Source organism: Periplaneta americana, chromosome 16, assembly GCF_040183065.1.
Source record: "Periplaneta americana isolate PAMFEO1 chromosome 16, P.americana_PAMFEO1_priV1, whole genome shotgun sequence".
In the NCBI taxonomy this organism is placed as follows: Eukaryota; Metazoa; Arthropoda; class Insecta; order Blattodea; family Blattidae; genus Periplaneta; species Periplaneta americana.
The window spans coordinates 45,405,656-45,431,567 of record NC_091132.1 but is presented as its reverse complement, the minus strand read 5'-3'; the positions used below and the strand labels follow the sequence as shown (position 1 = coordinate 45,431,567).

At 33.2% G+C, this 25,912-nt stretch overlaps 2 protein-coding genes across 2 annotated transcripts; one reads left to right on the top strand and one right to left on the bottom strand.

Moving 5' to 3' along the window:
* The first annotated feature begins 1,277 nt into the window (after nucleotides 1–1,277).
* Nucleotides 1,278–10,991, top strand: LOC138716208 (cuticle protein 8-like). Its single transcript, XM_069849043.1, has 3 exons — nucleotides 1,278–1,324; nucleotides 3,671–3,769; nucleotides 8,501–10,991. Exons 1-3 carry the CDS (start codon nucleotides 1,310–1,312, stop codon nucleotides 8,855–8,857), a joined length of 471 nt encoding a protein of 156 aa, XP_069705144.1. The 5' UTR covers nucleotides 1,278–1,309; the 3' UTR covers nucleotides 8,858–10,991.
* Nucleotides 10,992–13,638: 2,647 nt separating this feature from the next.
* On the bottom strand, nucleotides 13,639–24,853 carry LOC138691035 (uncharacterized). Its single transcript, XM_069812680.1, has 3 exons — nucleotides 24,596–24,853; nucleotides 19,475–19,549; nucleotides 13,639–14,326 (listed from the first exon to the last, which is right to left on the bottom strand). The coding sequence occupies exons 1-3, from the start codon at nucleotides 24,608–24,610 to the stop codon at nucleotides 14,006–14,008; spliced, it is 411 nt and encodes a 136-aa protein (XP_069668781.1). The 5' UTR covers nucleotides 24,611–24,853; the 3' UTR covers nucleotides 13,639–14,005.
* Between the last annotated feature and the right edge of the window lie 1,059 nt (nucleotides 24,854–25,912).

The following is a 25,912-nucleotide window of genomic DNA, read 5'->3' as shown; positions in this document are numbered from 1 at the left end:
TGTTATCAATAGTTTTGTCTAAAACATGTTTACTCAAATGCGAAACAAAAAAACGGACACATCTTTACAAATAAATTATTATATATTTTTAATGTTTTGAAATCTTATTGAGATATCCTTTGCGAATTTTCATTTGGTATAGATAGAGGAAGCTGTGGAAAAAAAAAATGTTCAACATTTGAAGGAAATAGGCTTTTTAAACATGGGCGTAACTGTCAAAACTAAAATCCGAGAAAAATGGAGTTAAAAAGTAAAGTCTTTAGGACGTTTAAAGCGCGCGTATCTCTAAAAGTGGCTGCCGAAGCAAGATTTTTAAGGGGAGCAAGTCTCTGAAATATTTCAAGGAGCATCTGTAAGCATAGATATATTTTTAAAAGTAAAAACAAAAAATTTATATTTTTCGAGGGAAATTACATTACTTCATTTCAGTGTATCCTTAATATAATTATCTCAGATTTTCAGAAAATCAAGATTATGTATAAACACCATCGGACTAAATAATAATAATAATAATAATAATAATAATAATAATAATAATAATAATTTATTTATTTATTTATTTATTTATTTATTTATATCTGTGTGCTGAACAACAGCCAGAGGTCAATTATACAGTAGTTCAGCACAATACACAAACAGAAGATACAAAGGTGCAAGAATAAATAAAATAATATCTTAAATCAAGAAAAACATACATAAATAAAACTGAGAACAAGAACAGTAAATACTAATATACAAATTAATAATAATAATCATCATCATCATCATATCCCTCACGTATTAGACCCTACAGGATCTGTTACGGTCTTATGCCAGCGCAGCGCTTTCGTGGTCTTCCCAATTTCCTCTTTCCTCTTGGTACATAAGTAAGAATCTGTTTAGGCCATCTAGTGCGATCCATCCTTTCGACATGTTTTTTCCACTGAAGTCGATATTGTTGAACAAAATTAGCTATAATAATAATAATAATAATAATAATAATAATAATAATAATAATAATAATAATAATTTATGTTAAAGTACGTCACAGATCAATGACACATGAATCTCTAATTTTATGGCGTGTGAAGGAATCATCAGGGAATGACAGTTGTTGCAAAGCGACATGAAAGTTTTTATCTCAAACCACTTAAGAAGAGACGAGAAAGTGATGAAACTACCGAATAAAAATTTTAATGATGTGCATCGTTGCATTGTTACATGCAAAGTTATCCAGTTGTCAACTCTGGTATAAAAGAACGAAGCAGGGAGATGGAGTCATTCATTGGAAAACCAGTTCTACTCACGTCAGGACTATTCTAGAGACACCATGGCACTCATCAAGGTAAACAGAAATTATATCTAAAACAGCAATAACTAAAATTATATTTGTGCGATTTAATTGCTTACATTTTCTTTTTATGCACGGTAAAGCCTGAAGTACAGATTCTCATTTTAAGGCAATAAAAATTGGGAGAAAAATTATTTTCTTATTGTAAAAAAATATTGAGGCAATATTTTCATGCTGAGAATTTTTGTTCACGATTTAATGAAAATACGCGATTTTCGGAGGTGTCACTCAGGGAGTGGCAGAATAAGAAGTATAATGGTAGTTGACTTGGACATAAAACGTCAACGTATATGCCTAACTTGGAGTCAGGCCACTAAGGGAAAGAAGCGAATTTTTCTCCTCAAATATTAATTGTCAATATTACAGATGTTATTCTGTGGGACAAATTAATAATAATCTTTAATATCCTGAATTATGCTTAAGTGTAGATTTTACAGGTGACGATTCTGCGTTAATTTTTTAATTTCTAAAATAAAAATCATGCTGCATGGTGTCACCTTTGAGAAAGTCAATATTTTTATGCTCCGCCTGTAATAAAATTCGGGCAAATATAATCAGAAATTCCAGACTAATTTTTACAAATTAAGCTCGTAGTCAATCATAAAGAATACATTTCATATGTCAAAGCAACAATGCCGTTCGTATTAAGTAAATTTCTATTGTCATGTTATATCCAGCGGTTAAGTTTACTCCAGTTTAGGGTAAGGGAAAAAATTAATTTCTGAGGAAATAGGAAGGGACTACAGCACGTGATATGGCATATAAAGTCTCCCATAAAATAATCTTGTCCCTCCAAGCAAAAGCTGAAATGACGCCCTGACGATTTTCTTCGTTACCGAGAAAAAGTCTAGTCTTTATTAATCAATTAATCTTTTAGTACTTTGATTTTTGTTATATTTGTACATTTAATATTAAATAATTGTAATTGTATTCTTAATATTATAGTTGTAATCCCCTGGTAGAGGGGAAGAGAAGGCCTAATGGCCTTATCTCTACCAGGTTAAATAAATAAATAAATAAATAAATAAATAAATAAATAAATAAATAAATAAATAGGTAAGTAGATAAATAAATAAATAAATAAGTAGGTAAATAAATAAATAGGTAAGTAGATAAGTAAATAAATAAGTAAATAAATAAATAAATAGGTAAATAAATAAATAGGTAAGTAGAGAAGTAAATAAATAAATATGTATTCACCTATGGGAATACCTAGGACTTCATATCGGATGTACTGTTGTCATAACGATTAGGTCAGATTCATTTCATTCGGTATAGTTAAAAAATGTAATGGATGAGATCCATTCTATATTCCGATGTGGAACTTTATTTTCGAGGTATTAAAGTGAAAAAATGTAACGTTCTCACACGAAGAGTTTAGTTGGACGTCACGATTGAGATGAATAAAGTAATGAACTAAACAAATCTAACTTATCGTTCTGAAAAGGAATTATAAAATGTTACATTTGTTTGGATCAAATTTCAGCACACTTAAAGGACAAAACTAGAATTCTTTCAATCATTTATTATCGTAAAACATTACTCTCTTTAATTCACTTAGCATATTGGGAAATAAGTCAATTGCTTAAAAAAAACTCTACGAAATGTTTCATATAAACACTTTTATCTCGAAAAGGAGTAAAGAAATGAGCAAAAATGTATGAAACTTTTTTGTTTGAAATTCTCAAATAAAACCCCTTAAAATTAATGACATTACCTGCAGTTTGCCCAGTACAGTTAAAATCAACAACCAATATTTCAAATTATAAACTGTCTTTTTTTTAATTTCTCAAAATACCAGTAGTTTCGGTCTAGTAAAACAAAAAAAAAAACTGTCGGAATTCAGATACCTACTCTTGTCTTTCTTATTGCATCATTGATTGTGTTTAGGTGAAGTTGAGCTTATTTCAGATGTCTAAATATACAACATTTAGTGCCCTAAAATATCAGATGTAGTAATAAGTGAATACATGAATGTGTTGGTGCTTAAATTTAAGTAGTAACTTAAAAGAAAAATAAGCGGGTTATTACTGATTGAATGAATTGTGAATTAATGACAACATGAGTATATTAACGGTAAAATTTATAAGGTAATAATACAAATATTTAAGTGGTAAATATCATATCTGAAAGTGCGTCCTTGTAGACCTATACATTGCAGGTTTGGTTGAGCAACAATAGGTCTGTAAGTTGTGATAACTAAAGGTACTCAAGTATTTACAATTCGAAAATGTGTTTTATGGAAGAAAAATTCACTTTCTTTTGTGCAGTGAGAATGAGGACAAGTTCGTCTATTTCACTCAGAACGCAGAAGTAATTTAGTGTCTGATTTCGTTACAGGTTGCTGCTGTTATTTTCGCCGTGATAGCTGTTGCTTTCACTCAGGATCATCACCACCACCTACCACCTGTCGAGCACCATGTCGAAGAGCACCATCACGTGAGTGTTTCGACTTTACAGAGCATGATTTTACACAAAATCTCTCTCTTGAATTCCATCGAACAGGTTTATAGAAACATGCACTTCGTTAAATTGGTTTCAGATGACCATCCATGTGTGTTGGGAAATCTCTTCCAGTTTCTCTTTATTCTAAACGATTCTTATACTCATTTTATCGCCTAAACAATGTTTCTGATGACTGCGCTTTCAATTAAAACGTTAATGATTACACTGGCCAACAAATTTTGACTTTCTAATCATTGCACGAACTTTGAGATGTGATATAAAATATTTCAGGTGTGCTGAATTCAAATCTGCAGTAGGTTCTTCTGTATAACATCAGCATTTTTTGGCAAATCAATTATCAATTTCATGAGATATGTCTTCTTTATTTTGTTTTGTTTTAACCTGACTATTACACTCTTACTACGTCATACTACTTTTGACCAATAAAACGGTACGAAAGGACGTATTTCAACCAATCATGGCTGCTTATAGCACAATTTTATCGCGTCCCTAGCATTTGTTTAATTTTATCGCGTCCCTAGCATTTGTTTAATTTTATTGCGTCCCTAGCATTTGTTTCTTTGTTTGCCAACATTTGAAACTGCGCTGGTCTAGACGTCAAAAAAAAAAAAAAATATATATATATATATATATAAAATTACAAATCACTCCAGTCGATGGACAGCAGTTTCAAATATGACTCGCATTGGCATTCAAGAACAAGAATTAATACAAATCACTGATCATACCTATCCATCTTCTGAAATCCGATTTACAAATAAATGAAAAGCACCATTCGGAAATCCTGAATATGTTGAATACACCATGTAGGCCTAATCAACGAGTTCCACTTCTATTACGCACACGTCCAATATAACATCAATTGAACCACCAACCACATTCAAATTTGAAAATTGTACATTCAATAATTATTCCTTTTAAAATTATTCATTCGGAAATCCTGAATAAGTTGAATACACCATGTAGGCCTAAATCAACGAGTTCACTTCTATTACGCACACGTCCAATATAACATCAATTGAACCACCAACCACATTCAAATTTGAAAATTGTACATTCAATAATTATTCCTTTTAAAATTATTCATGTTTATTTTGTATGCCATCGTCGTTAATTAAAACTTTTCTAACACTTGTGTATATTAGTTAGGTTATGTTATAGCTTCTGCTATATGATATTATGGATAGTCACGTATCAGAGATTGTTTAATATTAAGATTTATTGAAAATCATCTGTCAAGTGACGTTGATTACTGGGATTCGGATAATTGAAGTGGAATGTTGCATTTTAATAAAAATGAAACTGAATCAACAATGCCTTCTTGACTAGTAACAGTCCACAGAGTTCAATGATGATTCCATAGTTGGCACAACTGATACCGGTAACAAGAAAACATAATCTAGCGTAATGTTGAGATGGTACAATAATAATAATAATAATAATAATAATAATAATAATAATAATAATAATAATAATAATACTTATTTGTCAGAAACCAGTGTACAAGGCCTGGATATGACATCGTCAGGTTCGATAGTTGATACATTTGAAGACAGTTGTATTTTCATAAGCCAATTAATATTTTATTGTATTGGAGTACTTTGTTACTTCTAATCTTTATATACTTTCTTCTAATCGTGTAATAGTCAATTAAATCCCACTCGAGTTTTGATTTTCTCTAGATAAATCAAAACCTCTAGTGAGATTACTGTTGAAAAATAATGATGCATTCACTATCCTAGGTAACTGAAGATGTAATATAGCTACAATTTCTGGTATTTTATCCAAGTCATGCGATTATAATAAAAATTAATAAAATTAAGAAATTGAAAAATCACAAAAATCTCACCATCATACGTATTTAGAAATCAATCCATCCAAAATATTTTCTCAGAACACCCGCCATGGCACTCAGAAAACTTAACAAAAGAACACAAACGATCTTTGGTCAAAAACGTTCACAAAGTAAAAAAAAAAAAAAAATGGATAATGAATATACCTGCGCACAGAAAGAGAAATAAAATAACATGGGTAAGTGTACATTCCCCTAAATAACTATAAAAGGAAGTAAATTCCCCTGTAACTACTACAAGAGTTCTACCTGCCTCTAATCGGAGTAATGGTATGACATGAAGTTTATCGAAGACATACAGTACAACCACAATCTAGTATATACAGTCACGAAGCTTGAGTTGTGAGGTTGCTAGGAACAATAGACTGTGCCGATACTATTTCGCATTGTCTGTAATGAGGCGATATTAGCGATCCTAGTGGTTAGCAACTATATATGGATGCATATTTAGTACGTATTGAGCTTCGTGACTGTACTACTAGACTGTGGTACAACCACAAAGAAATGTCACAATCTTTTGCTCAACAGTGATAACAGAGCCGGGAATCATTCTACTTCAGAAACGAAACTATCAGAAGAGATTGTAATAATGTTGGTAACGCCGCTAATTGATTCAGATGTATCGATGCTGAAAAAGAAATAAAATGCTAAGAAGAGGAGATTTTTTAGGAATTCCAGTCTTTATTTCGAGAGGTCTCTGATAAATGGTGAAGAAAATTGGCGACGCACCAAGGAAAAAATGTCTTTCATTTCTTGGAGTCTTAGAGCTTGAAAAGAATTTGATTTCATGCAACGAGGCTCATAAATTCATAGTCACGAACCATACAATCATACTTCTACTCCGAATTGTCTGTTATCGCGCTTTCAATTTCTTACAACTCTTCGAAACCGACATCAAGCACTTCTTTCTATTCCTCATCATAGAACGTCTTTATACTCATCTTCCTATACTGTAGAAATACCTCGCCTCTGGAATTCGTTACCTAATGACGTCATGGACTGCCGGACTTTATCACAATTCAAAATTAAATTGGAAAATTTTGTCTTAGTTAATGTTTATATGTATTGTTAGAAGTATTGATTTGTGTTTTTTTTTTTCATTTTCTTTTTTAATCTAGTTTAAAATTGCAAGTTTCTTATTTATGTTAGTTAATTCGTTAGGATACAATTAATTATGATACTTAATCACTCATTTAAAGTTTGTGTGACTGCAACCTGTGTATATTTTTGTGTGGCTTTACTTTGTTTATAGTGTTTTTTCTCTCTCTCTCTCTCTTTATTTCTTGTGTAGCTTTACTTTGTACATAGTGTATTTTTTCCTGTTTATTTCTATTATTGTATTTGTATTCCTGGTGTTGTGGAAGAGAAGGCCTGATGGTCTTAACTACAGCAGAATAAATAAATAAATAAATAAATAAATAAATAAATAAATAAATAAATAAATAAATAAATAAATAAATAAATAAATAAATAAGTAAATAAATAAAAATAAATAAATAGATAAATAGATAAATAAATAAATAATTAAAAATAAACAAATAAATAAATAGATAAATAAATAAAATAAATAAATAAACAAATAGATAAATAAACAAATCAATAAATAATTAATTAAATAAATAAATAAATCATCTAGTCTTGCGGCGTCGACAAATAACAGGGGAGGGAAAACGAAAAGCAGATTACAATCTCAAGAGAAGTCAAAGCCTTCGAGGTGAGTCTACTTGTAAACTGATAGTTGCAGACCTAAAGTACGTAAAGAGAAACAATGCACACATTGTGTCCTCTCGGAAATGCTGTGTAAATATTTCTGGATTTAGGGGAATTAACATATGGCCAACATTCAGTCTTTAGGAGGAAGTATACTGAAGGAATTTTCATTGGGATCGACTTTGTAATCCATTATGTTGATGACTGTGTTAAAGCCGAGAGCGTCAGGTGTATATTACATTCTTTTATGATGCTACAGCTATGGCCAAGCGCAGCACCTACAATCTGGTAGTCAACTGTGTAACTATGAGCGTATTCCGAACCTCACCGGACCGGTGGACATCAATGACGTCACGCTGCAGCGAAATAGGAACAAAACTGCCGGAAGGTTCAATGGCTATCATGGCGGCTGTACAAGTTGTTATTGTGCTACGCTAGCAAGATTTTGCGAAATTTTCATGCTGCCATCTCGCTCAAAGAAAAGAGAGCATAAACAATTTATTTCTTGAACCAGTAGTAATAACTGGCCCATTTGACATGTTCGTTCATAAGCCATTAACATATTTTTTACGTTATGCTAATTACAAACAATACAGCAGAACACACCGCCATGACACAACAGTGTAGGATGTCATTCGTCTGCTAATTCCTGCCCTATACAAGAACCAATCAGATTCACTGATGGCGGCTGATGGAGACTGCCACCACCTATGGAAACCGATGGTACCGGTGCGACACTGGTGAAGCATCAGTGACGTCATCGTTGAAATTCGGAACACCGAGATGCCATCAGATTGTCCAGCGCTGAGATTCGGAATAAGCTCTATTAGACGAGATAGGGGCACTGCATGATCAGCTCTCCAAGTCCTCATAGGTGTTGTAGGTATCCTACAAGCAAAACTCAGCTCGGACTCCTCGCGGCGCGCATGCCATACCCCTCTTATCCCCTAGAGTAGGTTTGAGAGCATGCTGGGAACGGGAGCATACGTCATCTGCACGAGACAGTCACGCCCGCTGGTTTCTACGCACTGAGTTTTCCTTGTCGGATGCCGTACAGTTTATACCAGTAAAGAATATAAGTTGGAATCTAAATTTATTTGCTGAATACTTAGAATGTAGTCGGAATATTTTAATATCCTCAGGCTCACCCCAAGTACGAGTTCAAATACGGAGTGAAGGACACACACACCCACGACATCAAGGAACAGCATGAGAAGCGAGACGGTGACAAAGTGGAGGGTCACTACATGTTAGTGGAACCTGACGGCACTACTCGCACTGTCCACTACACCGCTGACAAACACACCGGATTCCACGCTCACGTACAGAGGTCAGGTCACGCCGTTCACCCTACCCACCACCACCACGAGAAGGTGGAGATTCCATTGCATGAAGAAAAGAAGCTGGAGATTCCCCACGAAGCTGAAGGATCAGCCCCAGTCATCGCTCTTCAAGCGCCTGCGCACATGTCCTCCAGTTACAGCAATACTCATTACTGAACTCTCAGTTTGCTGAACTAGTCTTTGACGAGAAGGTATAATAAATTGAATTTTGATGGAATCTGCAATGGCACCATTTAAAAGACTGTTGATAATATTATCCTTATCAAAATCGTTATTATGTGTATATTCAGGGCTTTCAAATTATAACTTTATTTGAGATTCTAAGTTTAAGATTTGGTCTGACCAACTTTATTTTCATTTTCAAATACATCTTACGTTACATTTTTAATAATAAGCTACTCAAATCATCTTTATCATTTTGTCTTCCAGATTCTACTATTGCAGAGAACTTGCAACTCGTTAGTAATCGTGAAATAAATTTAAACAAAATTCAGAATGTTAAAAGGATTCAATGGAAGAAGTAAAGGAAATGATATCCTTCTAGTCATACTAAAAATTATTCGTTGCACCAGATATAAGGGGCTGTTCAAAAATAAGAGGTAACTTCAATGCTCATATTTTCTTCATTTTCTACGGAACTTAAAAATTTTGACATTGGCATACTACACAACGAATTGGATCTTTTGTAGTACCACCCGGTGCCATAATTTCATCGCAGATGATGTATGTGTCCACCATTTTTTGTAAAAGTAACAGCCTCTCTTCAGTGTTGTATACAGCAGCTCTGAGATCGTGTTCTGGAATATTTGCCACAGTGTGTGTGATGAAGTCCTTCAAGCCAACAATTTGTCGTAGGTTTACTCAAGAATACACTTTCCTTCAGTTAATCCCACAACAAATAATCTGCTGGGTTAATATCTAGCGAGCCACCGGTTCAGCTCTGTCGGTAAAGGCGCTTGCCTGCCGATCCGGAATTAGGCTTGGGCGCGGGTTCGATTACCGCTTTGGGTGATTACCTGGTTGGGTTTCTTCCGAGGTTTTCCCCAACCGTAAGGCCAATGTCAAGTAATCTATGGCGAATCCTCGGCCTCATCTCGCCAAATATATCGCTATCACCAATTCCATCGGCGCTAAATAACCTCGTAGTTGATACAGCGTCGTTAAATAACCAAATAAAAAAGAAAAAATATATCTGGCGACCTTGCTGGCCAAATTACAGGAAAGTGCCTACTTATAACACGTTCATTGGAACAATCAAACTAAATAATTCGTTGCCATAGTGATGGAAATACTCCAATTTCTTGTGTAATAAGCTAGTGCCAGAATTTTTTGAGATTGTGTAGAAAATAAAGGAAAATATTAGCAATTTTAAAATTACCTCTTAGTTTCGAAAAACCCTACACGTAACACGTTACATTCTTAATATTAATCTCTTTAAACAATCTTTATCATTTCGTCTTTCGGAATCCTACTATTATACAAATACTAATAATTTCTAGACATAAAATTAAACTAAATTCTTAGTGTTAAAATAAGTTACTAAAAGAAGTGAACGAAATGATTTTGTCCTAGTCATAATTCGAATTGTTAACGAGATACAAAATGCAAGTTCGGCGTTGCATTTTTCTCGTCTTCTCGTATGTATGTGTAACTTCTAAAATTTTGTATGTTTTGACTTCAAGCAGGTGTAAGTCATGTTCATTTTTAGCTTTAACCTCTACCGGTACTTGTTTTTCTTCATCATTATTAACATCGTAGTGGTCATTGTCATAATAATAATAGTCATTATTTTGATATCTTTAGAGTCATAAACATAATTAAAATCATCACAATCAGTCGTCAATTCATATGAATCATCATCATCACCATCACCATCACCATCACCAACATCATCCTCATCAACCTCATAGTTGTCATCGTTTTCACCATAATCATAATCACCATAATTCCTTTGTTAGTCTTGTTCTTCCTATTTTTCCTAGTTAACATGTCAATACTTGTATAAGTATTGTCATAACTTTATACAGAAGCGTAAAATCTCACATTTCATACCGTAACTATATTTTTAGGTGAAATAATTCAATTGTGTAATGTTCAATATTATTGTATATATAGCATAGCTATTAGTGAAATGTGTTTGTTACATTTTATCTTTGTGAATGTGTTTATTAATACGTCTCTGGTACTTCTATGGCTTGTGTAATTTATCCATTTCAATTTTGTTGTAAATAAAATACATGTCAAATGATGCACTTATAGAATTATTTGAAAAAAAAAATGTAAATTTAAATTCGCCATATTAAAATAAAATCAATAAATGAGTCCGCCTTCTCTCTTTCTCTGTGTTCCTATGTGAGTGTATGTGTGTGTATCTGGTGAAGACATGAAATACGATACATAATGCTCACATATATATTTGTGCGAGATCGTGCGTATTTGCTTGTTTTCCGCGGTAAGTGTGAAATACCACATTCAGTATTCCCAACGTAACACACATAACAATTTCCCTCTTCTTACCGCTTAAGCGCGACATTCATTTCACTGCTTTAGGCTTTTAACATATTATTGTTAGAGACATTTAACATAGTAATAATTATAAATTGGAAACTTACCACTGCAATTTCACCTAAATTGCAATGTTAATTATTGTTTTTAAATATTTGCAAAAAATCAAGTAAAGTCTACTACTCCACGAAACTTATTGCATTCCTGATACAAGTAACATTAAGGAAGCCGTGAAAAAATCAACGAGATTCCAGATGCGGATGTTATTACTGCAATATGTTGTATAAATAATATTGTTAAAATATTGAAATGAAAAATAAATCATTACATAACCTTACCGTTTGTTTTAAGTTCGCATTTATAGACTGGGGGAAAAAAAGACAGACGTATATCACGGCCTGCTGGAGTATAGTAAACACAGAAAACATTTTATAGCAACAATGTTGAAGAAAGATATTTTGGTTTTCCGAAGTTGCAGTCATTAAACATGAACCAAGATGGAGATTTCATTGCAACTAATTAGAAATTCGTCTTTCAGGTATGTAATAAACGATCTTCGCACAAAATAGTGTACGATACACGAGCGGTATGTTTGTTTTCATGTTCTCGGAAATTAAAAAAGCTCAACTACGTTTCGCTTTTTCAATCTTTTCCTCGACCATGAAAATGTCAACATACCGCTCTTGTAACGTTTATTACTATTGTGAAACAAATAACAGATGTGCAAAGAATAAAAAATTGTACTCTTTCAAAAATGTAAGGCATTGAATAAGATTTAACAAACTGTCTGAACGTAGCTTATATATATTCGCAAATTCGTTTTCAAGAACACTTATTGTGAGAGGAATTACAATTGATTGGTGACAGCGAGATAATATTTGGAGATGAATCCAAGGCCTCGCCATGGTATTAAGTGAAAATTTGCGTCACAGTTAGGAAACTAGGTAGCTAGCCCAAGCAGGAATCTAAGAGACGCCCGAGCGCAGCTGCGGATGAGACAAACGCGTTACCGCCTGAGCTACGCGAGTGGCTATGATATATATGTAGTATCCTGCTGTCTAAACAGCATTTTTTTTAAATTGTATACCGCACTATCCGCCTCTGTGGTGGAAAAAGGACATATATAAGTTATATAGAAAAATAGTAAATGTAGTAAATACGTATAATAAAAAGTAGTAGTATTTGAAGTTTAATGAGGGACTCGATTCAACTCAATCCATATAATAAACTTCACTGGCCATAACTTCTGGACACTGTAGGACTACAAAGTATGCTTTTACATTATGATAACATTACTTCCTATTTATAAATATATTTTACACAATTTACACACCTTAAAGCAGCTGTGAGGGCTAAGCGCTCTTTAGCTCTATTTATATGTTTTATTGATGCATTCACGAGACAAAGAGAGAGACAGGCGGTATAAAGAAAAATTTCTAAACTCGTATTAATTGAGGAGATCGAGGTTAAAATGATGAACATATTTTTTTAAAGAGGTAATATGTAGTAACATGAATGAATATAACAGCATGCGAAACTGCGATCAACACCATCTATCTTCATCCGGACGGAGTAACAAGACTAGCGCCCGGTGTCGTTGCATAGGTGGTGATCTTTAGAACTACGTGATGGGTAGATCTTCCAGAGTTCTCCACTTATCCGTTAGGGCACAAATGCATAATCCTACTCATATTCATCGCACTGCTGCTAATCGTTTTAACTGTCATAAAAAATCCAGTTTTTTCCTATATTGTGTTAAACAGATTTTCTCCTTAGTTATCTATTACTCAAAACCTCACTCTCTCTAGAGAGCGCACACACACTTTTCAGTTACTCATCTCGGAAAAAAATAGTCACAGTTAAAGAAGTATTTATATGAATATTGTAGAAGAATATCATCATTAAATTTTCATTATATGAATAATTCTGATCCAATTTTCTTGAGTGAATTTTCCTGAATGAATTATCCAAATGTACCAATATTTTCCATGTGAAATGACCGTATTTAGCTCTGTAGACATCTCTTAAGTACTGTTATTAGCATGAGCTTAGAAATATGTAGATAATAATTATATAAATTTCACTTGGATGTCATGTAAAATTTAAACAAAAACTCAATTCATAATTACTCTTTAAATCATTCAGTAATTTTTAGTACTGTACGCAAAAGATGGGAAAAAGTTAGCAAGAAATACGGAAACGTAATTTTAATAGCAGAAGTTCCTGACTTCAAATGTTAACTTATTACAGTTTCCACTGTAAACAAGTGGAAGAGTTTCTTGCTACAAAAATAGTGGACCAAAGAAGTGCTGTTATGTCTCTCCGAATGTGTTGTCGACAATTTTATAGAGATTAATTAAAATGAACACAGATTTCACTTACATAACAGTTCAATTTTATTATAAAATTTAAATCAAAACATTTTAGAAGACATGAAACATATTTTGTGATATAAAACTTATTTAAAGACCGTGTACGAGTAAATCATTACAGGTACTTTTAAACTATAGTGAGAATTACATTATTTTACTGCACACGAGTTCACAAACATTTTAATGTAGAGCTAAAAATTTTAACACCAAAAATTATTTTGTTTGAGAGGAAGTCCTGTTACAAGAATAGATATAATATTGTCACATTATGCACTGAATATCACGAATTATTTTAAGATCATATAAGTGAATGTTTATTTTATAATTTGTCTTCAAAGTTACGCCACTTTTTAATTTCACGTCTGTTTTCGCAACCCCTTCTTAAAATTATTTTGTATTACAGCAATAAATCATGTTTTACTTCTTCCTAGAATGACTGTTTTTTCAACTCCTTATAATCTATGATCACTTCACTCTTTTCTTCAGATTGCTCGTTTTCGTCGAACCCCGGATAATCTTCATGATCGTAATCGTAGTCGTCATAGTCGTTATTCTTTATGAACATGACCCTTGTTACTTTCTTCTGTTCAGCTTCCTCGTCCTCATTATCTGATGAGTAGCCATCCAATACTTTGTTGTGATAGTGAAATTCCCTCGGTTCTTCACCAAATTTGCCTCCAACCATTACTCCATGGAGTTTCAGGATGGTGTAGCCACGTGGTCTTCGATGTTCAGGTGAAGGATCAGCCTGTGGACAGAATTTCCAATGCCGATAATAAGGATCTTCCACAACACTTTACACTGTACTTCCAATTATATTAAATACTAGCCGTACCCGTGCGCTCCGCTGCACCCGTTAGAAGTAAATATAAAGTAATTACATAATTAAAATAGAACATTTGATCCAGGGAACATTCGTGTTTGATAGAAGGATAAATCGTTTAATATGTTACTTAATTTAAATTGCATCCAAATAATTAAAATGCGATAATTTTGGTCCAGAGACACTCATTTGGTGCAATGACAATTCCTTTAACATGTTTCTTAATTTTTATTACATGCAACCATAGTTTAATGAAGATTGACATCATTTAGATTTAATGTGTATATTTTATTTCACTTGTTACAGGTTTCCATTGAATTATGGTAACAACTTAATTTTAACCTTTGTTTTCTACGTATTCAGTAAATGGCGCTTGGCCCACTATGGTTCTGAACCCTTCAAATAACAAACTATATTATATAATATTACATATTATGTTATATTATATTATATTACATTATATTATATTATATATTATATTATATCAGAATTTACTGTAATAACATTATAGCATTATGTCCATCTAGAGAAACTACACTTTCCAGTGGTGAAATAATAATTAATTATACAAATCGGTTAATTTAGCTTCCGATATTACTTCATACAAACACAGAAACATTCTCTGTAGGCTATCTTTCATAGCTTTCGATTGTTGCTGTCCAAGGCCCCTTATAGACGAAGTCATTTATTTTTTAATTCATTACACGGCCTTAGATGGCAGTTATTTTAATTTTAAAACTCATTTATCTCATTAAATATCAGTCCTATCAACATTTTTCAAAGAATAAAACTTATCGCAAATTATTTTTAAAGAAACGTTTGTTATGTAACATTTTTCATAAAAATCAATAATAAGAGAGATATTTCGATTTATTTAATTCAGGCCCCCTTATAACCTCCCTTTTATATAATGTATTTTGAATGTCATATAGCCTAAAATCTAAGTTACAACGAACTTAATTTATATTCCAATTTTCATCGAAATCCGTTCAGCCATTATCGCGTGAAAAGGTAACAAACAGACAGACAGACAGACAGACAGACAGACAGACAGACATACATACATACATACATACATACATACATACATACATACATACATACATACATACAAACAAAAATTTCAAAAAAGCGATTTTCGGTTTCAGGGTGATTAATTATATATGTTAGGACCAATTATTTTTGGAAAATCGAAAATTACCAGAAAAATTTCGGCTACAGATTTATTATTAGTATAGACACAGAGAATGTCATGTGATGCAAAAATGGAATATTTTATCCTGAATGCATGCTTTTACACAACCATTCCTAACAGCAGATCTTTCAACGTTAGGTATGCAGGTTAGAAATTTACTATCATGAAGTAGCGTGTGAAAAGTACTTTTAATACCAGTGCGAAAAGTATTTTTAACACTGACTCAACTATCTACGCCGCATGCCAATTATTGTTTCCCACACGGCATCAACCACAACAGATGAATAAAGTGGCTCAGACAATGCCATGCCTGTTTTAAAATGTATTTGGTTGAGAAACGTATACAAATTAAATAAAATGCTTCAGAAATTATTTTTAATGGGTTGGGGACAACTCGCCACGGAAAATTGGCCACAGAGGCAACTTGCCACATAATTGAAGTTCGTATCAAAGACAATTAGCCACACAAGTGAATTTGACGGAGTTAAGATAGCTGGTTGTCTTTTTCACTTAGCCCAATCTTTCTGGAGACGGCTTCAGACCGAAGGATTGGTGCAGCAATATAATGTTGAAGAAAATTCAGAATTGAGGGCACAGTTCCACTCACTCGTCTCGCTAGCTTTTGTTTCAGTAGAGAATGTCCATGAAGCATTTGACCAACTTCAGGAATCAGTGGAAGGTGATTTGATTCGAGTATTTATCTTTGTACCTCAGTGTGGCAAATTGTCTATCTGTGGCAAATTGTCTATTTGTGGCGAATTGTCTATCTGTGGCGAATTGTCCCTACTACCAATTTTCTGTGGCCAATTGTCCCAGTTACAAATTTTCTGTGGCCAATTGTCCGGAACCGATTTTTAATAACCACATCATTTAATAACGATATTTCTTAACACATGTTTCAAGGATATACTGATGCTGCGTATTTTATAGCAAATCCTTGGGTGAAATTGGTAATACATTTTCCACAATTTATGGAACCGAAAAACTTCCGCTTCAAGACTGCAACCATCTCGTACAGGTAGTAGATCTATTTACTGATATCTTGAGTACTCCTTTAATTCAAATACATTCTTATTCAGAAATAATTTGCCCACAGTACCGAAGATTTTTAAATTTTTTACTTTTCTTCAAAATATGCCAATAACACATTTTTGCTGTATTTTGAAGACTCTTCATCTTACATTATTCTTTGATTTTGCTGGCAGTAATTCCGATGTTACTCTCTCTAAGTAGCTTCTTTTTATTTCTTATTTCAAGTTAAACATTTGAAGTCAGGAACGAAACAACAGTAACTTGTGTGGCCTTCTACTTTCAGCCCCCCCCCCCCGATTTCTCTCCAAGCGAACGTACAATACATTTAGTACCTGTATACCTCGATTTCTCAACCCCTCCACCCTCTAGTTCACTCGTACCGGCAAGATTTGTTGACGTCTAGCACAAGAAGTGATTGAGCTATGAAGGTTCGCTGCGATGACTGTAGAACGGGTGAAGATATAAAATGCCTACCAATGTACAAAATTTGCCAATTGTAAATAACAGGAGACATGTAAACACTCATACGGGCTTGATTTTGTATAAAACATTAATTAGATCAGTAATATTATATGCTTGTCTTGCTTGGGGACGTGCACTTATTACAGTTCTTAAAAGATTACAGGTTTTCCAAAACAAACTTTTAGGATTCATTACAGGTCTTCCCAGTGTAACACCTGTTAGATTAATTCATAAAGAACTCTTCAGACTGAGAGAACAACCAGTGAGGGTAGGCTGAGGCGCGCAAGTGAAAACTCAACAAGGAGAAGCGATTGTGGATCAACCGGCAAAGTCAGCGATCAATTTATAAGAATGCCACATGCCGTTGGTAGTCCGGAGTGCGCGAGAGGAAGTGCTACAGTATGGAGGAACTGTGCGTTACCGACCGATGGAGTAGAAGAAGGTGACGAACAGTTATTAAAAGGTAAATTGACAAATAGAAACTCTATCAGAAATAAAGTAGATTCAATCAAAACTATAGATACTGAACGAAACTACCTACTAAGAGATAGGCATCAGCAAAGACTAAATTTTCCTAAAATTAGAAACACTTATTATTAATTAAATTAGATAAGCAGACAGGTTTTGTAAATAAGATAGAATTACGTCAAAGTTTTAAAATAATAAAAATTGAAAATAGAGAATTAAGGTAGTTATTAATGTATTCCGATAGCTATATTACTCGTATTTAGTAAAGGTTCAGAAGATAATTTTGACTTTATAAATTGCTTTACTAATATGTTTTAATTTCAATAATACTGCATTTATAATAAATTTAGTAGGCATTATAATAGTAATGAATTGATAATGAGTACATGAGACACAATTATGAAACTAAATTGAGGTTGATTATGTAAGCAACTTGGCAAGTTTGTGTTTAAGCGGGTATGTGATAGTCTTCATTGAAGTTACGCAAACGTTTCTGCTGACAAGGAAATATTGTAAGAAATAAAGATTAACCTACATATAGAATGTATCGAGTCAGCTAATTCAGGTTCATGACTTACATTATGTCGACATCTGATCACATTTTTTTGGAATAATAAGTTATTATGTAAAGTAAGACCTAAATAATTACAATTAAATTGTGAAAAGGGCAGATAAATAAGGTTTAATGTCTTAATGGTTATCATTATTGGTTTAAACATGCACTAAAACCAGACGTAAGTGCAAGTTTGAACCAATAAATTATTGAGATTTGCGTTAAAATAATAAGTCTAGGAAATTGTATATTTAGTATGTAGAACTACATTTGTTTATAGATCTTTTGTTATATTATTAAGTTTTGTACTTGTGAACTATATCAATAAATCAATCAATCATAAAGAACTCTAAATTTGGACAATTCAATAATATATTTCTAATCAAGCCTTCTGCACGTACATCAAGTCGTACAACAGCAACAACCCAATAAATTCTTCTCTGGGTAGCTACAAACCTGCTTTAGATAAACACAGAAGACCTAAAAGCGTACTCCACATTGTAGCACAGTCTAGTATATACAGTCGCGAAGCTCAATACGTAGTAAACATGCAAACATTAGATAGTTGCTCACCACTAGAATCTCTAATATCGCCTCATTATAGGCAATGCAAAATAGTACCGTCACAGTCTATTGTTTCTAGCACCCTCAAAACTCAAGCTTCGTGGCTGTATATAGTAGACTGTGATTGTAGCTTGGAACGACAACGTACAAGACGCAAACCAAATTGAACACTAAACAACAAGATGTCTTGCAGACAGACATAAGTATACCAATGCACTAATAATGTTATTTCTCTGTTTCAGGGCATCACGTCATTGGCTGCCTAAGTATATGTATTGTAAATGATTTCATTGTGTATGTTTTTTTTTATGGATTTTTATGTATTCGTATTTTTAATTATGATTAAAAGACAACCTTCCTCCTGAGTATATACATATCCCAATGAAGGCAATTGGCCTGTCGTCAGCACGACACCTCATCCTTCTCAGGTTTTTCCGTGGTTTCCCTCGAGTAATTAGACAAATGTCGGGATGAGACCTAAAAGAAATAGGCCACGGACTTCTTCCCTTCCCCCACTGTTTCTCTTCTACTATCACAAAGAATTTGCTAATTTCTTATATAATACTGTAATATGATAATAGGGGAAAATAAATACACTAAGTTCACAGGGCTAACGGCTTCGAAGCTAGGTACCTGGTTCTAATGAAGTGCACTGGTAGCAAACATAAAACGTGGGGGCACGAGATAGTTACTCTGCCTGTCATAAATTCACTTCAATTAAAGTCCCCAATTAAAAAAAAATACATTTGCTGACCGCTGGCTAACGGATAATGTAACTAAGAACAAGTACTTTACTTACCTTTGATTTCTTGTTGGATTCATCTTTCCGAATGCCTTCAACGATCGCCAACGTCAAGATTACAAGAACTGCGACCTGTACAGAAAAATACACAACGAATTATGTTCGGCACATTAAAGATTTTTATATTAGAATAATGAAATATTTGTTGTGGAAAATCATATTCTGTACTTTTCAAATGGTTAAACACCTCATTATCTGAATAGACGTAATTAAAATTTTTATGGAATGTAATCTACGAGATGTTTTTCATTTCTCATATTTCACACTCGAGGTACAATAGAGAATAATTGTAAGGCTTTAACATAAAATATTTACTGTGACGTCACTCGTAGTACATTTAAAAATAAAGAAAAAACGAGACTTGGCAACATGTTGAGCAGGCAGTACTCTGCACAGACGTACGTACATGTCAGCTGAGTTCAAGCTCTCTGTCCTTAGGTCTACTGCCGAGCGAATGACAGTTCGGTACCAGGTATTCGATAAACAACTTACAATGTCATTCACAGTTTAGGAATATCATATGTTATTAATTTATGGAGAAAGTCGTTGTAATTCAAATGAGGCAAGAAGATGTACCATCAATGTTTTCCGCAATGAAGTTACCTAATCGGCGAACTTTTGTAGCGGTTTCTCAAGGATTATTAGAAACTGTCTGTTACCTCGTTTCGAAAATCACACAAACAGAAATTTCTTTAAAAATGGTACTGCTTTATGGAAGGGGGAAAGATTAAAATGTTGCATCTAAAAAAAAAAAATTCATGTGATTTTGTGCAGTAAACCATTATTGTTCATTTTTAGACGTATAATAAAAAAATGGATCAATATTGCAAATGCTGTTAAATAAAATGGAAATATACCACAAAGTTCTATTAATGAGATTGAAAGTTTTTATTTGCTGTTCATTTTAGGTAAACAACGCTCCGCCCCTGCATTACAACAGAGCATCAGTTTTGTACCGGTATGTCTGTACCCGCTTGAGCTGTTCTGCGTACTTCTAAACCAGACGTGGGTATTTAAAGAGATGCGCCGTACTACTCTGATTGCTGCAACACGCATCACCTGTTAACGTAATACTCAGCGGTGGATCGCGTGAAGTGTTGAAACACGAAACGTTAAGTAATTACGCAGGACAAAAAGATACACAGTTTTCTACAAATGTTATTTTTATGAATAATGACAATGAAAGAAAAATTTTCCAAAACAAATACGAACTATTTTACAAAAAGCTGAAACATAACTGTATTTCTAATTTAAACAATTACTGTAAAAACCTTATAAAATGATATAAAACGTACAATTCCACAACAGTTAAAAAGTAATGCCATAATCTGAACCTATTTGTTTTGAAAGGGTATCAGTCACTAATTTGCATCCTTTCAGAATAAAATTAAGAAACTAAGGAAAAATAGATTCTTAACAAAATATAAAGCAGATTACTAAGAAACAGGAAAACAACAATTAGGCTATTTTTTAAACTTCTTACTGTAGTTCTTTGTTGTTTTTGTCAATTTACGTCAATTGATTCATGTCCTTAAAAGAAAGGATTCGTTTATTCTTCTTCGTCACGTAAATCAGCAAGTGTTTCAAAATTGGGAGTTATGTCAGACATTGCAATTGTGAGCTGATAGAATAAATTTTCGTCTGAAATGCGTGATCTAGATTTGGATTTTACAATGGCCAACTGAGGAAAAAAAACTGTTCACAAATAAATGTTGAGCCAAACATAGAAGCAATTTTCATAACAAAACTCCGAAGATGTGAATATTTTACTTTGCAAAGTTGTTTAAGCTTATATACATCTAAACCAGCCATATTTGTGCACTTGCACTTGGGGTTTCGCGGCCAGACGCGCTAACCGTTACTGCACAGGTGTGGACTACTATTATTATAAAAAATAGAATAAAAAAAAAATGTTCCATTAAAATGAGTCTTTTCATAATGTCGCTGAACGTGCTAGTAAAATTTTGTAGCATAATAAGCACCTAACGCTTGCCCCTTCTTCGCAACAAAAGAATTCATTTTTCAATTCTTTGTGGAAATAATATTTTTGGACTTTTTTACTTCAGGAGCTTCCTTAGTGACCGACATTTTTTTTAGTGAAATCCACCGCTGACCGCCAGTGCTTCAACCGGTCGGCCAGGTACCCCAGGTAGGGGTGTGGAGGAAGGGAGATCACGTCCTTGCGTTCGACTCCGTTCGATATGTACTACTGATGCCCACGTCTGTCTAAACTCTCTCCTCCCCATTCAGCAACGTTGTCAAACGCCTAATATTGTAAACTTTAATAATTAGTTACATATTGCAATTAGAAAAAAATTGTGAGGACTTTTTTTCTTCCTTATGACATGAACAATAATCAGTTAAAATAATGGCACTTATACCCCTTACACTCTATATATATTACATTTTCGACGAATGATTCTACTTATATTGTAGTTTCAGGCTTGTTAGACACAGTGATTTTTAGACTGCTCTGTCTGGTTTACGTCAGTGGTTTCCTACATAACAGAAATACAACAAACACACCACTATTACAGAAAAGGTTGAAGTGGGCATCTCCTCAGAAATTTCAGTGAATGATAGTGCACGGGTAAGAAGAGGGTGGGGTAAGATGCCATCCATATCTGAGCAGAGACTGGGGTCTGCGTCGCGATACAGCTTTAGGCGATCACTGCTTTACGTAAACATAAGCCTAAAGCATGTCTTTTGTTTTGAATCTAGTCAAATTTTTTATATACTGTAACCCTGGCCGCGACTTAATAACCTTAGAACACTTCTTTCGCTATACCTTTTGTTTCGAGTTCTCCACACTTCTACTGCAAATTATCTACGTTCCCGGTTTAACTATGTACTTATTCTTCAATCACAATCTAAACACTAGATCACAGGAGAGCCAAATCCTAGCACAGCGGTGACCAAAGCGGGTGTCGTCATTACATCGTGTAATCACAGGCATTCAGACGGATATGAGGAATTTCCTGCACATTGCTGCGTGTTTCATTCACGTACTGAAGAGCAGTGGCGGTATCATGTCGCTCTACAAACTCTGTCTCTATAAGTAGTAAGAGGCGGTTTCGTAAAGAATGAGAAGGAGAACTTTTTGTTGTTCTGTCGGACAAAATGTACTATGTTACTTTGCTCAACAGTTCAATTAGGAGTATACAGAAACATTAACTACCACGCTGAATAATGTATTATTATTATTATTATTATTATTATTATTATTATTATTATTATTGACCGCTAAGTATGTGTATCTATAATTCTTCTGTACGTGCATCAATATTGATACTTTCAGATCTTTTCCCTACAAGGATAAAATTATTAGGTTTCATGTCAATTTTAATCTTCTTAATCTTTAGATGAGGGTAACTATTTATTAGTTATTCATTTAATAATACTATTGTAGAAAAATTGTTTCAATATTATATGCCAATGAATAGTTTAACGCTAGGATTTGACAGAAGTCTTAAATCATAGCCAGGAAGAGATAGAGGACAAATAAATGTAAGAAAGTCAGCTACCTAATAGGGTTTGAAATATCTCATGCTCTAAAGTCTTTTAATAGAGTACAATTTCTCAAAAGAGTAATAAATAGCTTAAAATAATTTGTTCATAAGAAGCTTTTAATTTTGAAAAACTACTAATTTCTCGACCAAGTATCGAGAAAAGAATTCAGAAAACTCCTAATTATATTCAAGAGGAAGTTAAAAAAGAAGCAAGAAAAATCGCATATTATTCACTAGGTCTTGAGGACAGCAGTGACATTACTGATACAGCAAAGCTTGAGAATTTTATCCGCGGGATTGATCAAGATGTTAGTACAGGAACCACCACTGCTTGTAGTTTTCATGCCAACTATCTTTTCTCCTTACTTCATAGGCTTCTATCGCATGTAATCACTGCAGTTCGAGTTTTGGTCACCGTGTCCTAGCAATTCCTCCTCATAGGACATCCCACTATTCATCCTCTTTTGCTGCCTTAGTCACCCGTTAATGGAATTCTCTACATCAGAAAATTAGGGGCTGCCAGACAATAATAAGTACTTTGAAAAACAGACTAAGCGATTTCTTACATACACAGTGAAACTGAAGTTGTAATTATAATCATAATTGACTTTAATAATTTAAGTATATTTTATGTCATTTTTATTATTATTTATTATTATTGTGATTATTATTATCATTATTATTACATAATTATTTTATTGGCGTGTTACAAAAATTAAACGGAGTTCTTGTTAATGTGTTTTAATGACATATGGTTTTATTTTAACAATACGTTTTAACAAATTATTATAATTGAGATTATTTAATAATTAAAATTAAATTCAAAATGTTTTTAACAAGCAATAAGATACCGATTTTTTTTAATTTAATTTAATTCCATTTATTAAGAATAACATAAAACAGAAAACGTTACGTGAAAGTACCACGAAAGAACAAAGCTCGTGCTCAGGAACAAAATTAGGTTTTGTTTACAGCAATATAGTCATGTTTTATTTTACTTGTTGAATGGCCTTAACTCCGCTAATCACAATAAAAAATTACAGTACATTACACATAATAATAATATTAATAATAATAACATTAATAATTATATTATTATTAATACTAATAATAATTAATAATGATATTAATAATAATAATATTAATAATAATAATAATATTAATAATAATAATATTAATAATAATAATATTAATAATAATAATAATAATAATAATGATAATACGAATTAGTGATGTGGATTTGGCTGCAAGAACCTTCCATTCCTTTTGATAAAATGACGCTTTAACTTTAATAAACGGACTATAAAGTTACAAGTCGTAAACAGACTAATCTAGACACAATCGGAGACTTACAAAAATACCAAAATTATAAAATTATTTATTTAATAATTTTATTCTTTATATCAGAGTTATCTGCAGTTTTAAAGTGAACGTACATTAGTACATTTTTCTTTCAATATTTGTTGCTGTTAATCAATTTTGAAATACTATAAATATAATCAGAGCTGATATAATCTAAAAACTCCGATATGCAATCATTATCTTTACAAAATTAGAAGTTTACACAGCCAAATAAGGCCAAATACTTATAAAATATAAAGTAACTTACTTCGACGAACTTCATTCTACACAAAAACCCTCGACACTCCACGGAACACACGATGGGATCTCACTGACGAACTGAACTGCACAGTCTTCCCTGTATCAGTGAGTTACTCAGGCTTTAGTGCAAAGACTGCAGTCAGCAAAGATTAATCACTTCTACAAAACTGACGATCTTTAGTAGCATGATTGTAGTTTGTTTGCTCATACAGGCAGCAACGATTCTGTTCAGTTCCCATAAACCAACCTTTAAATGATTAGAAAATAGTGTTGCTGTAGGGAAGCCATCCAACATTAGATCCTCTCTTAACTTAAGCAAATATGTATTTCTCCGCGCATGTGTTCGACTAACTCTACTCCAACCTGTAATGTTGCAGTGCATTCATTTGATATATATTTTTCGCATTTGTACGCCTCCGTTCACAATATTAAATACTACATCCAATTAAAAAATCATTGACAGAATATATTAAACAAAATATCTCAGCTATTGTAGACTTTTACAATTGCCAGTTTATTCCTCAAACACAAAATTATTCGTCGCCATATTTGTTATGTTTTGCTGTAACAAACATTATATACGTATTTTTTCATATTTAATTTATTATCATTACGCACAATACATGCAATAGACATTGTCAAAAAACTTAAGTAAAACATATTACAGTAAGTTATGTTAAAAACGCTTGATAGTCCAATGCGTAGTTAATGGGGTTCGCGAACATAATAATAATAATAATAATAATAATAATAATAATAATAATAATAATACTTACTTACAAATGGCTTTTAAGGAACTCGAAGGTTCATTGCCGCCCTCACATAAGCCCGCCATCGGTCCCTATCCTATGCAAGATTAATCCAGTCTCTATCATCATATCCCACCTCCCTCAATTATCCTCCCATCTACGTCTCGGCCTTCCCAAAGGTCTTTTTCCCTCCGGTATAATAATAATAATAACAACAGTAATAATAATAATAATAATAATATAATAATAATAATAATAATTATAATTTATGGCTTTTAAGGAACCCGGAGGTTCATTGCTGTCCTCACATAAGCCCGCCATAGGTCCCTATCCTGGGCAAGATTATTCCAGTCCCTAGCATCATATTCCAATTCACTCAAATCCATTTTATTATTCTCCCATTTACGTCTCGGCCTCCCAAAGGTCTTTTTCCCCTCCGGCCTCACAACTAACACTCTATATGCATTTATGAATTCTCCCATAGGTGCTACATGCCCTGCCCATCTCAAACGTCTGGATTTAATGTTCCTAATTATGTCAGGTGAAGAATACAATGCGTGCAGTTCTGCGTTGTG

What these genes read in the sequence shown, in the direction of transcription:
- LOC138716208 (XM_069849043.1), top strand. An exon ending in ATGTCGAAGAGCACCATCAC is followed by an intron (nt 3,770 to 8,500) that starts GTGAGTGTTTCG and finishes TAATATCCTCAG; the next exon opens with GCTCACCCCAAGTACGAGTT.
- LOC138691035 (XM_069812680.1), bottom strand. An exon ending in AATCCAACAAGAAATCAAAG is followed by an intron (nt 14,327 to 19,474) that starts GTAAGTAAAGTA and finishes TTCTGTCCACAG; the next exon opens with GCTGATCCTTCACCTGAACA.